Source organism: Carassius auratus, chromosome 28 (assembly GCF_003368295.1).
Source record: "Carassius auratus strain Wakin chromosome 28, ASM336829v1, whole genome shotgun sequence".
Lineage (NCBI taxonomy): Eukaryota > Metazoa > Chordata > Actinopteri > Cypriniformes > Cyprinidae > Carassius > Carassius auratus.
The window spans coordinates 15306146-15321569 of NC_039270.1; the positions used below are offsets into that span (position 1 = coordinate 15306146).

At 37.2% G+C, this 15424-nt stretch overlaps 1 protein-coding gene across 5 annotated transcripts in view; it reads right to left on the bottom strand.

Annotated features, from left to right (window-relative positions):
• The window catches only part of LOC113046969 (protein CLEC16A-like), a 51495-nt gene that overhangs the window by 18404 nt on the left and 17667 nt on the right, over window positions 1–15424 (bottom strand). For 3 of the 5 annotated variants that reach the window (XM_026208146.1, XM_026208145.1, XM_026208150.1), the window contains 9 exons: window positions 14064–14295; window positions 12683–12803; window positions 9491–9591; window positions 8840–8959; window positions 7121–7230; window positions 6311–6355; window positions 4662–4712; window positions 3790–3918; window positions 2945–3065 (listed from right to left, as the gene is read on the bottom strand). In XM_026208146.1, the coding sequence (XP_026063931.1) occupies window positions 2945–3065; window positions 3790–3918; window positions 4662–4712; window positions 6311–6355; window positions 7121–7230; window positions 8840–8959; window positions 9491–9591; window positions 12683–12803; window positions 14064–14295 (1030 nt within the window). The remainder of the gene's footprint in view (window positions 1–2944; window positions 3066–3789; window positions 3919–4661; window positions 4713–6310; window positions 6356–7120; window positions 7231–8839; window positions 8960–9490; window positions 9592–12682; window positions 12804–14063; window positions 14296–15424) is intronic. The other 2 variants (XM_026208149.1, XM_026208147.1) reach the window with 1 other exon arrangement.

Here is a 15424-nt window from a genome sequence, read left to right on the forward strand (position 1 = left end):
TTTCCTTTAAATGTTAATGAGCTCTGCTGACTCCGCCCCTGTCTTCCTAGCTGCTCTCAGAGAGATTGTTTACTTTAGTCGTATTCATCGTGAAACTTGCTAATTAGCACATTATTAGGAAAGGCGATTTGCAAAGATTAAAAAAAAAAAAAAAAACGTATACTTATGTAGGTGAAACTGGACCACGAATGATTTGTGCAAAAATAGACGCATTTATGTAGATCGGGGGCACATTCCTTTCAGAAACACATGTAATCAACTGCGTCTTCAGTGGCTCAGATGTTGGGATTAAATGATGACTGCTATGTTCATAACTACATCCAACAACAGAAAACCTCGATCACTTAGGAGTCATTCTTATCTACATCTGCTCTGGCGTTGAAACAATGGTTGACTGATGACAGTTCACTCAGAGCAGGTAAGACCCAGCCCAGTCTGTGCTGAAACGCTCCTGTCAATCAAACTGTTGTGGGAGGGGCCTGTCTGTGTGACCTCACAAAGTCAGGCATCTGAGATCGGCTCGATTTTAGAAAGGGGTAAATATTTTAGTTGATACTTTTTTATTAATCATAATAGGGTGGTTGTGTGCACACACTACCAACACATTTCAGTTCAAACAACTTGTAAAAGTGCATGTAGCATGACCCCTTTAAACATTTGAACCCTACTGTCCTTGTAATGCAACCCTGTAAAACTACGTTTAATGTCAGACTTAAATCTTTATCGACTTGACCTTAAATATGTCTCTTCACAAATGAAACCGGTTCAAACCCAGAGAGCAAACAGTCAGCCGATGTCATGCCTTGTGCATTAACCCTTTCATGCACAACTGGCTGTGAGACAGGAAGCTGCAGTGGGTTGATTTTGGCAGCAAAATCTGAGCTTCCTCCCACCTGCTCACACTTCCAGGGCTCGTTCTGCCCACTCTCTGACCCAGGCTGTAGGTGCTTCTTAAGCAGCCTTACTGTTAGACGTTAGATATACTGGAAGAGCTCAAGGCTGCTGCCCACAACAGCTGCACCATCTCTAGCAAAGGCCTCAGCGACAGTGGAAGGTCTGAGTCAGTTGTCTTTGCACACACCCCCTCTTACCTGTCAAAGTGAGACGACCTGAGTTAACCAGGACACCTGGACACAAGAACTGAGCTGAAGGGGCTGAGACCAAGGGCCTCTATGCAACACGTCAGGGGTGAAGTGAGAATCGGTTAACAGTGCAAACCCACAGATTGCATAAAAGAGCTGCATAGGCGACTAGAGAGCGATTTCATCATGTGTGGTAAACACTTCACGACTGAGTGCGAGATACAACGAGGAAGGTCTTAACACGGAACTCAAAACCAAGGAGATGGTTGCAGTTCATGAGAAATAAATCGATTCTACATTCTTTTTTTTTTTTACTTTTTCTATTAAAACTCAACCGAAGGGCTGCAGTTTCATCTTTATCTAACTGCACTTTATCTGATACCACAGAAACAAGAGCTAGCACACAACTCAGTGTATGTGAATCAGCTGTAGGTGTTTGATATCAAGTTATCGCAAAGATTCACATGAAACTGAGTAGTAGTCCCCGATGATAAGGCAGGATGTTATAAGCGAGGTAGGATTTGTAAGATTTCAGCTCTAAAATCATAAAAGCAACCAAAATCTATTTTTGCAAAGCAGATCTGGGAAAGCATAAATGCTAAGAAAACCAAGACTCAACAACAACGTCATCGGGTCACATTGGGGGATGGGAGGTCACTGAGTCCTACATTCATTGGACACGTACATCTATTATAAAGGGGTCCTTTTATGCTTTTGCACTTTTTCCACTTCAGTTAAAGTGTAATGTTGCCGTTTAAATATAAAAAAAAGATCTGCAAGGTCAAAGTCAGCTACAAAGGGAGGTATTCTCTTACAACTACAACAAGTTTGGACTATAGTGTGCTTCTTCCAGATATTGTGAAGTCACAAATGAAGTAATTTAAATAACTTCTGCCCACGGAACATGCAAAAAAACAGACGAGGACTGGTTGAGGTTGGCTAGAGACCACAGACTAAAAAATCTAATAAAAACAATGCTATTGTTACTATTTACAGCTGAGCAGATGTAAATTCAGTTATGGTAAGGGGCTTGAGTTTTCCAGAACAGGCTCTCAGCAATTCTTTAATCACAAAGCACTGAGCCAGCTAACCAATCAGAGCACTTTCCATATTTTGGAAGGAGGGGTTTCAGTGAAACAGGAACTAACCAGCGCATTTGAGACAGACTGGGAAGTGAGGTGCTTTTAGGAACAATCAAGGATGAAAATGAATTCTAGTACACCCTAAAAACTAAATGAAGACTTTGTAAAAGGATATAATAGGACCCTTTTAATCCTTGTAGGCCTAAACATTGGTTTTCTGTGATTAACTGAACATTTCAGTAATTACCCAGGTAATAAATTAAAATTGTAAAACCCAGGTATTATGGCACACATAAAACATACTAAATATACTACTTTCTGAATATACTAATAACATTTATCTGTTCTTAAAAATATTTTTTTGTTGTTGTGAGTTCAGCCAAAAATGAAAAATCTGTTGTCATTTCCACACCCTCAAGTTGTTCCAAACCCTTATGACCTTTATTCTTATGTTGAACAAAATATTTTGCAAAATGTCGGTAACCAACAGTTGTTGGTTCCATAGAACAGAAAGAAAAAATACTATGGAAGTCAATGATGACCAGAAACTGTTTGGTCCACAACATTCTTCAAAATATCTTCTTTTGTGTTCATTAGAAGAAATGTATGCAGGTTTGAAACTACTTGTTGATGGTGATAAAAAAAAAAATGTTGGCAAAGCAAACAAAAACCTGAATGAGCAGAAAAAAATCATTACAGCTGATATTTGAAAACTGAAAATGTTTAGATTGCAAAAGCAACTTCTTCAGCATCGGGTTTATGTGACTGTAAAGGCCTTACTGAGGTCAAGCACATCATCAGTTTTGATGAGATCTTCTGGTCGGGTGAGAGGAAGTTGAGTTTCTGGTTCTCCCTGCAGCTGTAGGGACAGCGAGCGCAGCATGAAGAACACACGGATAGCCTGCAGACACACACACACACACGCAACATCAATGAATCTTCCTGGAATTTATGTCCTACATGAGTGCTAAAAGTTCTAAAATAAATAGAACTTTTTTTTTTTTTTTTTTTACATTTTCAATCACCCCAGAGTCATGATATCAACGTTTCAGTACTGACAACTGTGAAATCTCACAACTCTTGGCACCACTTTCAAAACTAGAAAAAACTGCTCACTTAAGTAAACAGTGTTTAAAGTTTTCTATGTACATATCAAATATAAAATAATATTACTTAAAGTCCTGCTACAAGTCTTCACTGAATGATTGACAGATATAATAGCACTAATTAATGTTTTACTCAGAATTTGCTCTGTAAATACAGCCTAAATGTGTGTAATAAATGCATTTGTTCATGTGCACAGCTGCATCCCCAAATAAGCATGTGTATATTCAAAATCAGCTGCTTGTCATTTAGACCAAATTAAGTCGATAAGCAATACAGCAGAAAGCCTGGCATTGTTATGTATCTGAAGCACATGAAAACAATTTCCAAAATCTTTGAATGGGTTCCCAGAAGACAAACAGTGTACACACCGGCCAAGAAACACATTTTCACAGATCATGAGAAAAGGTTTGGAGGATGTTTGACAAGAAAAGCCAAAATGTTAGACAAAAGGCCACATGATCTACCCATACAATACAATCTGAGATCTTTCAGCATTAGTGCATATGTTCATCACCTACCCTGCGTGTCCTCTCCACATCTCCACAGGGCAATCGCTTCACAAAATCAATGCCGGTAAGTGGGGTGCCAGTGGGAGGAAGTAAAATGGATGCATCCATCATAAGATACTCCACGTTTAGGGGCTTATTCTATCGCACAGTACACATAAACAAAGACAAAATGCAAGAACATTAATCGCTCTGAGCTTCTTGATCCTGGTCCAACAAACACAAACATTCATTTTGCTGGACAAACAGCCTCTTGGCATTTGTCGGTGGTTCAGTGTGAACATGACAGTTAAGTTTTCCAAAAACAAATGACTTTTTTTTTTTCTCTGTTAAAAAACCAACATCACTAAAGGTTCATTTTTAAAGAATATCCTGGCTGCTCTTTTCAATATAAGCTACAAGACAAGCTACACATCAAAAAATATATAAAACTAGACAATATGACTTCAATTCCATACTATTTTATGGTCCATATGGTCTGTTTTCTTCTAGAAACTAATATAGAAGAGTCATGTTGGCTCTTGTGTTGAAAGCTCAAGCCCACATTATTTATAATTGCAGGAAAATGAGTGTGCAACTACATTTTTGTTTAACTTTTTTTTTATGCCTTTGTGTTTGATGACGAGTAAATGGCAATATTTGCATTCAAGCTCAGATAATCCTTTAAGAAAAACAATACTCCCAGGAAACAATTTTTTTTGTAAGTGGAAGTAGATCAACATAGGGTGCATTAGCCACTCCTCATCCAGTAAATGTGTGATAGATAAGAGAGATTTCCTCTCACCCAGAAGCAGGATGTGTTGCCCGTATCATCAGGTTATAACAGACAATAACTGTGAGGTTGCAAAAAAGACAACTTTTGTATGTTTAGTAAGGCAGCTTACCATCATGCTCCTGTACTCATCCTCAAACATGTCCAGGAAAATCTCCTCCCCCTGCAGGAAGAGGAACATTACATGGAAAAAATTACCATAACCGAAAACAAAACACATGACACCATACTCTTCAAAACACTGGGGTCAGTAAGATTTCCATTAGATAACGGTTTTACTTTTATGCAGTAAGGACATATTAAATTGATCAAAAGTGACCACAAAGACATTTACAATGTTACAAAGGTACAACATTTCAAATAAATGCGGTTTATTTAAATTTAGAACTGACTATTCTTCAAAATATATATTTTTAAAATTATACTGTAATAAAAAAATATATATGTATTTTTAAAAGCACATTAAAATATTTCACAATATTACTGTCTTTACTGTATTTTTGTTTAAATAAATGCAGCCTTGGTAAGCTCGAAATACTTATTTATTGAACATTTGAAAAACTACAAATTGGAAGGGTGGTGCAAGTTGAGTCAAAACCAAATCCCAGCATACCCCAGGAAAGCTAAAAAAACACAGCTATTTCACTCTTAAAAATGAATTATTATTAAGTTACAAAAAAGCAGCTGTTAATATGAATCAGCGTTTACATTCCATGAAAATCCCCACGGGAAGGATGAAGGGAGGGACATTATGAGAAAAGGTGCTAATATACAGAATTAAAGAGAAAATGAGCTAAAGCACGAGTTCAATTATTCGGAACAGTCTGACTCTTTCACCTTTACAGTCCAAGTCATTTTTGGTCACTGCATAATTCCCATGCTTTCACTTCTGTTATTTCGTAGTTTTGACTTCACTATTATGTTATAGTGCAGACGACAGAAACGATAAAGGAACAGTAGGTGTGTCTCAACCCGTGATTTGCTGCTGTACGCGTCCGCCCAGTTTCTTGGAAGAGCTGGGACACGCTGATCAATTATGCACACAGGAAATGCAGATGAGATACCAAAACACGGGTCCTCCCAGGGCCCTCCATAATCCCAGAACAGAACATTCAGTACAGTGAACATTTACATACAGTCTACACACACAGAGACAAAGGGTTGGGATAATGTGCAGTCTGCACAATGCGTTCCAGAAGAGATCTTTCTTTGAATTGTGAAAGCAAAACCGGCTGCTGTTCTCACGTACATTAAACACCGGAGCACTCCAATTTCATGAGCGAACATGACTTCAGGGAATACGAACAAACAAACAAACAAAAAAGTGCTGCAGGATGCAGTAAAATCTGGAAAACATGTCCTTCAACGTCACGGCAAATGACAGAGTGGCCAGAGCAAAAGTTGAAGGCACTAGTGTACTTTGTTATCTTGCTGGAATCAGTCTACTCTATTCTGTTTAATTGTTATTTGCTTTCACAGAAATGTCTCAATGTGAATAAGCCGCCAAGAGCGCGTACAAGTTTCAGCAGGAAGCTGCTGGGATTTTCCCAAATATCACAACAACAAAGTCTTCAGGATGAGCTGGGCTTAATTCTTCCTCAAGACTTTAAAGGAAATCAAACACCAGTGACTAGGTGGTAATTATGAGAATTATTAGTATGAACGTCGGCTGCCTTGAACTCTCTGGGTTCCAGTAAGTACCTCAACCAACTGGAGACTTTCATGTGATCCGAAATCAAATAAAATAAAAGAGCATCTTGCCTTATAAAACCGCCTCAGAAGATGAAGACTCTCTTCTCGGGCACCCTAAAAAAAGAAAATATCATCACAGCAATGGTATGATCGGGTTGCGCAATATAAACAAGTAAAATGTCCTACTTCCTGTAAAGCTGTCTAGTGTCAAAATAAGAACGAAAGCTACCGTTAGCCAATGTGAGACAAATGACTGGGAAAAACCTAAGTGTGCATATTGCATTAATTAGAAATATGTAGCAACCAGTTTTAAATAAATCTCATATGCAATGGCTGATAAGCTCATTAGCATAAATCACTTCATCTTTTTTTTTACTTGGTGTCATAATTCTTTTTTTTCAATTATTGTGAAAGATAACAAATAAGCAATATGTGTATTCATTGCTGAAACAGTGACCACAACATAATGCCATCATGGATTTTGCAATAAGACCAACGCCATTCAGAATGACTTCAATTTGATGGCTCTATAACTTGTCTTATAAGTTTGCTAACACTGTCTATCATAATTTAATATTCATATTTATGGAAGTTTATTTATACAAATAAACTATTACTATTCCTTGATGTCAATAAATGTCTCTCATTAATTGTATCACCTTATTCCTGTTCGTGTCATTATTTTCCCTCAAAATATTGTATATATATTTAAAAATATTCATGGATTTCACCAGTCCCATTTGGTACACTTAAATCTTATGCCCCATGAGCCTTAAAAAAAATAATTCTGGCAAAGATATGACAGTAGCTGGCATACATGAAATGCAGAACGTGTAACAGTAAAGTGAAGTGCTTTTGGTTCTGCGTTAAGACTCTTACCTCCAAACAGGCTAAATGAATGTCCTTTATAATGCACTGAGAGCCGGACAGCACTGACTGTTTCAGAAGCAGACAGCTCAACTCCAAGGTGGCAAGACGCACCTTTCCATCTGAAACACACAAACATGCGCGCCAAGTTGTGATGATGGACATCACACACAAAAGGTGCAATTGTGCTAATTTTAAAACTGAATCAAACTGGACCTAACAAGTGACTCTCAAGACAAGAAAAATGCAAACATGACTTAAAAAGGGAAGTGTGTGACATTAGAATAACTCAGATGTGGCGTGGAATCACGGAAACCACCATGTTAGCAGACAAAACTGTCACAAATGAAGAGGAAATCTGTGGATCTTGGGGAAAGAGAAGTTTGGCTTCTTGTCATGCCAGTGTCACGATGAAGAATGAATCATAAAACATGAGGATAACAGCTCATCGTGTATACTGTGGACTTTACGTTTTAATCCTAAGTATAGAGAGCATGTGGAGCAAGTCAGCATTCAAATGTCACAATTACAGGAGCCCCGAAAGGAGAAATCAGCTACAATTCCTCTAAACAAAGGTGAAAGAGATCAACGGTCAGAGGAAATCGGTTGCAATTTGTGTTACTCAAGGCTGTGGTAAATGGTACAGAGCTAAAGAAACATGCATCAATAACAAGTGACACTTCACTGCACTTTAGCCCCCTGGGTTACGGTTACTCACAATAACTGTTGCTAAAGCTTTACAAAACATCCCACAGCCATAAACTGGAGATCTCTGCAAACTGAAAGATTTGTAGAAAATTCTGTTATGTGTTAATTAATATTATTCTTTTATGTGCAGTTTTTTTCCTTTTCTTGAAATGATTAATTAAGATTTAAAATTAAAACAATTAAAAATAATTTGAATCAAAAGCGGAAATTAAATTAAATATAAACTATAAAAAAAAAATTTTTTTAAACAAACTGGCAAAAAACTAAAATAAAATTGAAACAAAAAAGCACGTTAACTCCAATAGTCACTATTAAATAGCTGCTTATTAGCATGAATATTACTAAAATATATTGTCTGTTTGTTAGTACGGTATTTATAAAGCACGTATTAATGCCTTATTCTTTATTGATCATATTTTAGATGCCTTCATCCTACACTATACCAAAACTTAAAGTCCATGTGAACCCGAAGTTGCTGCCGACTGTATTTCACTATAGTGACATATTTCCAACTGAAACAGGATATTGAACACAGGGAGGATTTTTATCTCGGTACTCCTATTAATACACCGCAGGTTAGGAGTTTTTTTTCTTTCGGGGAAAACTTCCTATTCTAAAGTGTTCCCAAAAGCACAAAAGCAAATATAAAGTTAAAATAAAAAGTAAAAAAAAAAACGAAACAAAACCTAATTTAAAAAAAAGTACTAAATAATACTAAAATTACACTGGTTCAGAGTCCAAGAAAGTTATTATTTGATTATGAAAGAAACTGTCTAGAATAATTTGTACTGATGAATGAGATATATTTATGAAGTACCTCAATAAAGAAATTGTATGTGCGCATATCACTGTACCCTGAATGAACAGTGAGTGCTTTGGTCTACACGGTCAAGTTCAGGCACATTAATGGAATCTGCCGCGTGTAATATTTAATGAGCGTGTCTAAGCAGGAGAAGGATTATATTTGGAATCTGTCTGTAAAGTACAGTAGGGTGAGAACGTGCTGTGTGTGTGTGTGTGTACCTGGCTGAGCAGCCTGGCTAATGATTCGGATCACTCTTTCCACCAGCACCTGACTGTAAGAGCTCCTCTCTTGATTTGGCACTGGTAGCTGGATCCTCTCTAAGAGCTCCGGGTTTATACCTTCACATGAACACACACACATAAACCAACAAGAGATAAAGAAACAGAATGCTGGAGCATGATGTTGACACTATAAAGCTGTCTAAAGATGTTTTAAACCATGTAATCATATAACTATTGTATTACAGTATTAAACACTGTATTGCGTAATCAAGTAAGCAAACATGTTATATGTAAGCATTTTGAATGGCTGCTTTTTAAAATATAGGAAAAATTATATTGTGAATTATTCTAAAATGTACAACCCCTGCTCTCTTTTTAAATTAATTTGATGAAATTCATGAAAGATTCATGAAATGCTGAATCTTTAGCATTATTACTTCAGTCAGTCACATGATAAATTATTCTAATATGCTGATTTGGTGCTCAAGAAACACTTCAGATTGTTTTCAGTGTCATATTATTAGTGTCTACATTAAGTTTCTTTTGTAATATTTATTTATTTATATATTTTATATAGAAACCTTTTCACAACTTTTACCACAATTATCCCTTTATTTAAAATGCTTTGTTTGAGACTGGATCAAATACCTTTACTGTGAGACACGGCATACAGGAGACAAAGCACAAACAGAGCCTGGTAATCCTCTGTGTCACAGTCCAGTGCGTTATACAACATGTCCAGGAAGGGCCTAGAACAACAAACAAGATGATAACAGCTATTCTTTCATTCTACTCTCTGGAAAACATGCAAAAGTATGAACAACAGGACTATGTGTGCAATCTGCATTGTGTAGTTTCTGTGTAGCACATACTGCATTGTTTGAGTGTTGCGAATGGCATTTACTATGTGAGCTATTGTCTATAAATCATGCTGAACTTAGACTGGCTTTGAAAACACTTATATCCAGACTAAACTGTAGTTACCTCCCTCCCTCTCAAACTAAAAATATTCTCCACATGTGTGAACTCTTCTTCTTCTTAGGAATACTCTGCATGGACTTGATTTGATACTTAAGAACACTGTTTTTTTTTGTTTTTTTTTACAGGCAAGCAATGTTCTTCTTGGGATAGCAAAAACAAATAAATATTGCTTTGGAAAAGCTTGGGGAATAGTATGAACATGTCCTGAGCCCTCTTTCTCTGGAGCATGCCAACCTAAATAGGGGAGCTTCGCTGCACTTTAATGAACAGAGCATAAAAAGCCAATTGCATGGTCATCGGTTCAATGATAATGCCCTTTAATAATGCTGACAATTATTAATGGTTCATAAAGCACAATTTTGGACTACAATGGAGTTTTAATGGAAGTACTGAACTGTTGATTCTAAACTAAAAAGGTGGAGCAGTATACTGTAGATGATTCTGACCCTTATTAATGAAAATGTCACAGAAGTAGGGGTGGGTGATTTACCGGTCGACACAATTAACCTTTAGATTTAACCTCTGGAGTAGCGTCTCCATCACGGTCACACCCTAATGTGACATTGCTGTGCTATGTGGTCATGAAAACGTATTGTTTGCATGCATTTTTAAGCACTGTAGTTTAAAATACGTTAATTTAAGCCACTGAAACGCAAGTCTGAAGTCTGAAGACGGTGCTCACAGAGCTTGGGAGTATTAAACCAAGTTATTTTTCCTGAATTATAGGCCTTGAATGGTAAAATACACAATGTATCCAAGTAAGACATATGGACTGGAGCAATGTATATGGCCATATGTCCTACTTGGGTATGTATCCTCATAAACAGCAATTCATGCAACGTTTCAGGATTTTCCAATAGCACGTGAAGAAAGCAGAGAAGCACTCTTGCTTAGCACAGTGGTGCATCGTTTTGTTAACTTTGTGGTTTATTATTTTGAGTCGTTTGAGACGTGGTAACACACGGCCCACTTCACAATATATTGCTTTACAGATCTATCACTCTTGCCACTCAGAAAAGTTCATGCAATCATGCAGCAAGCATCAGAAGATCTACACTCCGGAGCGGTTAGGGCTCACACTCACTGATTTATATATTACTGAACCACGCTCTGGCACACCTCTTCCCACCGAGCACGGTATTACACTAGTCAAACGAACCAGACTTTGGGGGTCAAACGTGCTTGGGCATGGTTAAGACTGCCTAGTGGGAGTACACCCTTATTCACCTGCATCCCGCACACATGAGTCTCTACCCATCTCACACTCGTCCAGCACATGTTTGCAAACCAGATGTTATTGTACTTTTGTTCATATAGCAGTACTTTTAAATGAAAAAAGTGCACAATACACTACTTTTGATTGCATTGTGCATAACAATGCGATTAATCATGATGTTAAAAAATTAATTGTTGCCCAGCACTAACACACACACATTTATATATATATATATATACATATATATATATATATATATATATATATATATATATATATATATATATATATATATATATATATATATATATATATATATATATAAATATATATATATATATATATACACATGTGTATATATATATACACACACACATACATATATATATATATATATATATATATATATATATATATATACAGTGCCCTCCACTAATATTGGCACTCTTGGAAAATATGAGCAAAGGCTGCTGTAAAAATAAATTTGCATTGTTTTCTTTTTTGATGATGCCATGCATTTGAACAAGATGTCCAGGACCTCCGACAGAAAAACAGGCTCACAACACTAAAGATCCAGCAGTATATTTAACCCTGGACATGGGTTACTTCACTGTTTTTACTAAACCCATCTGATCTTTTTTAGTTTCATCTGACCATGGAAGCCAGTGCCATTTGAAGTTCCAGCCATGTCTGAAAACTGAATATGCTGGAGTTTGTTTTTTGGACGAGTTAGAAGAATATTTCTTGAAACCCTCCCAAACAACATGTGGTGATGTAGGGGTCGTTTGATTTTATTTTAGGCTTTCTGACCCCAAGTCTCAACTAATCTCTGCAATTCTCCAGCTGTGATCCCTGGAGAGTCTTTGGCCACTCAAACTCTCCTCTTCACCATGCAGCCACTTTCTATTTTACCAAGCTTAACAATCTTGATCTACACATTAGAACTATATTTTTTGGTTTCACTCCTTGTGATGGATGAAATTTGGCCTTTGTGTTCCTCATATTTATAATCCAGTGGAACAGGAAGTCATGGCTGGACAATTTCATGCTCAAAGTCACCCTGGTGTGCTAAATTATTTTAAATATGAATGGGAATATACTTCAGAGATATTTTACTATATTTTATAAAATTTCTAGGGGTGCCAATATTTCTGGCCAACATGCTTTGGGGAAAAACATTTATTTAAATTGTTGTTTTATGTCAATAAAAGGTTATAATTTTATGAATAAAGATCAAAAAGATAAACAATGCAGATTTCAGTCGATTTTACTAATATTTAACAAGGGTGCCAATAATAGTGGAGGGCACTGTGTGTGTGTGTATATATATATATATATATATATATATATATATATATATATATATATATATATATATATGACATTTCTTTTTTATTTGTTTTACTGCAGTTTTTTTTTTTTAGATTTTTTTGATATCGTAAAGACCTTGTTTACAGCAAAAATAACTATAATTGGGATATATATCTTTACTGTGAAATAAAATTAATGAAATAAAATTTCCTAGCTTAATCTGACAAAAATTATTTGTGGAAATTCTTAAAATTGTTAAATTGTTTGTGAATATATTTTCTTAGCCTAAAAAGAGCTACATGTTTTCTACTAGGTTGTGGTTGCTTGTGTACCTGCTCTTCTGTCCTTCAGACCGTGCCGCAGCCGCGCTCTTTTCCTCATCGGTAATGTTCTGTTCCGTCAAAGTGGACACTTCAGAGATCCTACATTTTTCCATTACCACCATCTCAATTTCTGCAAACACCAACACATTACCGAAAGTATAACAGCAAAGCTGGATTTTGGCATTGTCTATGTTAGATGTCAGCGGTGGAAGATCCCTGCATTAAACTGATCTAAGCTGTCTAAAGTTACACTAATGGATTTCCCATGAAATTATTATATGCCAGCGGACATTTATCTCAAAAAGGGAAACCGCTTGGGTGCAGTTAATAACTTTCAAAACTGAACCTAACAACCCAAGCCACAAGGGAATGTTTTCTAGAATTTTATTATAGCAAGTGACCGCTGGATTTAATAAATATTTAAAACATATTTGGCAGTGATCGTAAGAGAAAATTCTGCAGGGTTCCACAGAACAGTTTATAAATAGATTATAGATTATGTAAATAAATATTCATACAACTGTTTAAACAACTGATTAGTTGAGAGACCACAAAAAATGAATCTATTCTAATGTCTGAACTTGCAAAAGTGCAAAAAGTTACTTAAATGAACATCATATAAGTGTCTGTGTGTCAGACGTGGGGAGGACGACTGAAAGAATGAATCACACAGAGGAGTGAACACCACAGGAGACAGGGCTTAGCTCACTTTCCCTCTCAAGTCTGGCAACTCCCAGAGAAACTAAGGAGACACAAACATATCTTCCACGGTAGAAGAGGGAGAGGGTGGGGGTGAGATTTTGCCCAATCGGAGAGGTGGGGAGCACAGAATGAATGTGGACCAAAGTGACCTCGTCATAACACACAAATGATGTGAGAAGGTGGAGTGCTCTCGCAACTGGCAAAACATGATTTAGCCAAGTAGGACGTGTTGCTCGGTCATTACTGGTCCTGGAACAACAATGCTAAGAAACAATCCAAGGACCAAACCTAAATTCCTCAAATTATCAGAACATTGTTCAAATCGTTAAACCCAATCTAAACCTGAAATCTGATTGTTTGATGGGATAATTGCTCCAGTCCATATGTCCTACTTGGGTAAATACCAATGAAATGTATCCATTTGTATTCTAGAGAAAGAAGTCAGTCATATGGGTTTGGAACAACATGAGGGCCAGTACATGATGACACGGTTCTCATTTTCAGGTGAAACGTCCCAGTAAACCTCACCTAGATTGGTACAGAGTGCTAATGCGGGACTTTTCTGCAAACTCAAATGGGTGCAGCTGTTCGGGCAGTTTTGAGAGCAGAGCCACAGCCGAAGTGTGGTGTGATCCAAAGAATGGAGGGTCAGTCAGTCATGCTGGGACATTCATCTAGTGCTACTCACCTTCCTTGTCCCCACTTGTCCTGCTGGCCTTTGAACTAGCCTCTGTACCTTTAGCCTTTTCCTTCTCTTCATCCGGCCCTTCCTCTGATCCCCGCTCATCCTCCTCTTCCTCGCCCACATTCTTGTAGTTGGGTCTTTTCTGGGCCCTCTTCCTCCCACGGTGTCGACTCATCTCCAGGGAACGCTCCAGACTTTCGGTGGGCTTGGTGAAGCGACGCACACCAGCATTGCTCTGAAATGAAATTGCCAATGGATGAGGCGCATGTACACTTTTTGAGGGTCATAAAAAGGTATCTTCTTAATAACAACAACAACAACAACACCAATAATAGTATTACAATTACATTATTACTTATGTTTATTTGTTTCTTAGAATCTTTTATTTTACTTGTAATGTTATACAGAATTTTCTTTTAAATTTATTTATTTTTTACTTTTTCTAGGCCAACTAGAGAAAGTACCTAAAATGCAAATGGCACAATCTGAAGGAAAACAAGAGCTTAATGTCTTTTAAACATGAAGCTTTAATAGATATTTAAATATGAATAAAATCATCTAGAACTTTGCTATGTAAAAAAAAATTCTATAAAATGTTTTCAAATGCTTCCCTATAAAACATGAATACAAATAATAAACCTGTTGCTGCTTGGTATTGGCACAACATTTTCACACATGAACCATCTCGGATAACAGCAATAGCTGCTTTTACAGCGTCTGCAGAACTAAAAGAAGCAGTGAAAGGAAAACAGTCTCTGGCTTCTCAGAAACAAGAACCCGCTAAGACAGGAAACAGCTGCCAAACAGTCAAGGACACACATGGTAACTGCAGCACGGACAGAGGTGATGTTTGCAAGGAGCTCCAATAACTCACACAACATGACAAGCTCTAGGCAGTGCTTCTGGGCATGACACGAAAGGACCCCCGACCTCATTTTCAACAACCACACCAGAGATAAGACGTTCATTCTTAGAACAGCAGGAAAACATTGTGAACAATCACCTGCTCGTGGTCTCACAGTTGCACTATTGCACTCTGAACCACTCGGTCTGCTTTTCAAAGAACGCCTGTGAGGATTCAAAGAACCCACCTCTACTGTTTCGATACGTGAAATGATGTTCTCCATCTAAAGTTTCTCTTTAAGTTCAGAAAGCAGCTTTAAGGAACCTAAGGTAGCACAAGAGTAAAAAACGGCTCTCGACAAAAAAACAGGACCACAACAGGTCACAGTGACACGGTGCGAAGAACATGCGCTCGCAGTTGAGAAGTGGAGCAGTCAGTAGGACGCCACATTTGCAAAAAAAAGAGTCATCTGTGGTCTTGCTTGTGGTCACAAGCTTAATGAGTAAATTCTATTCAAAGT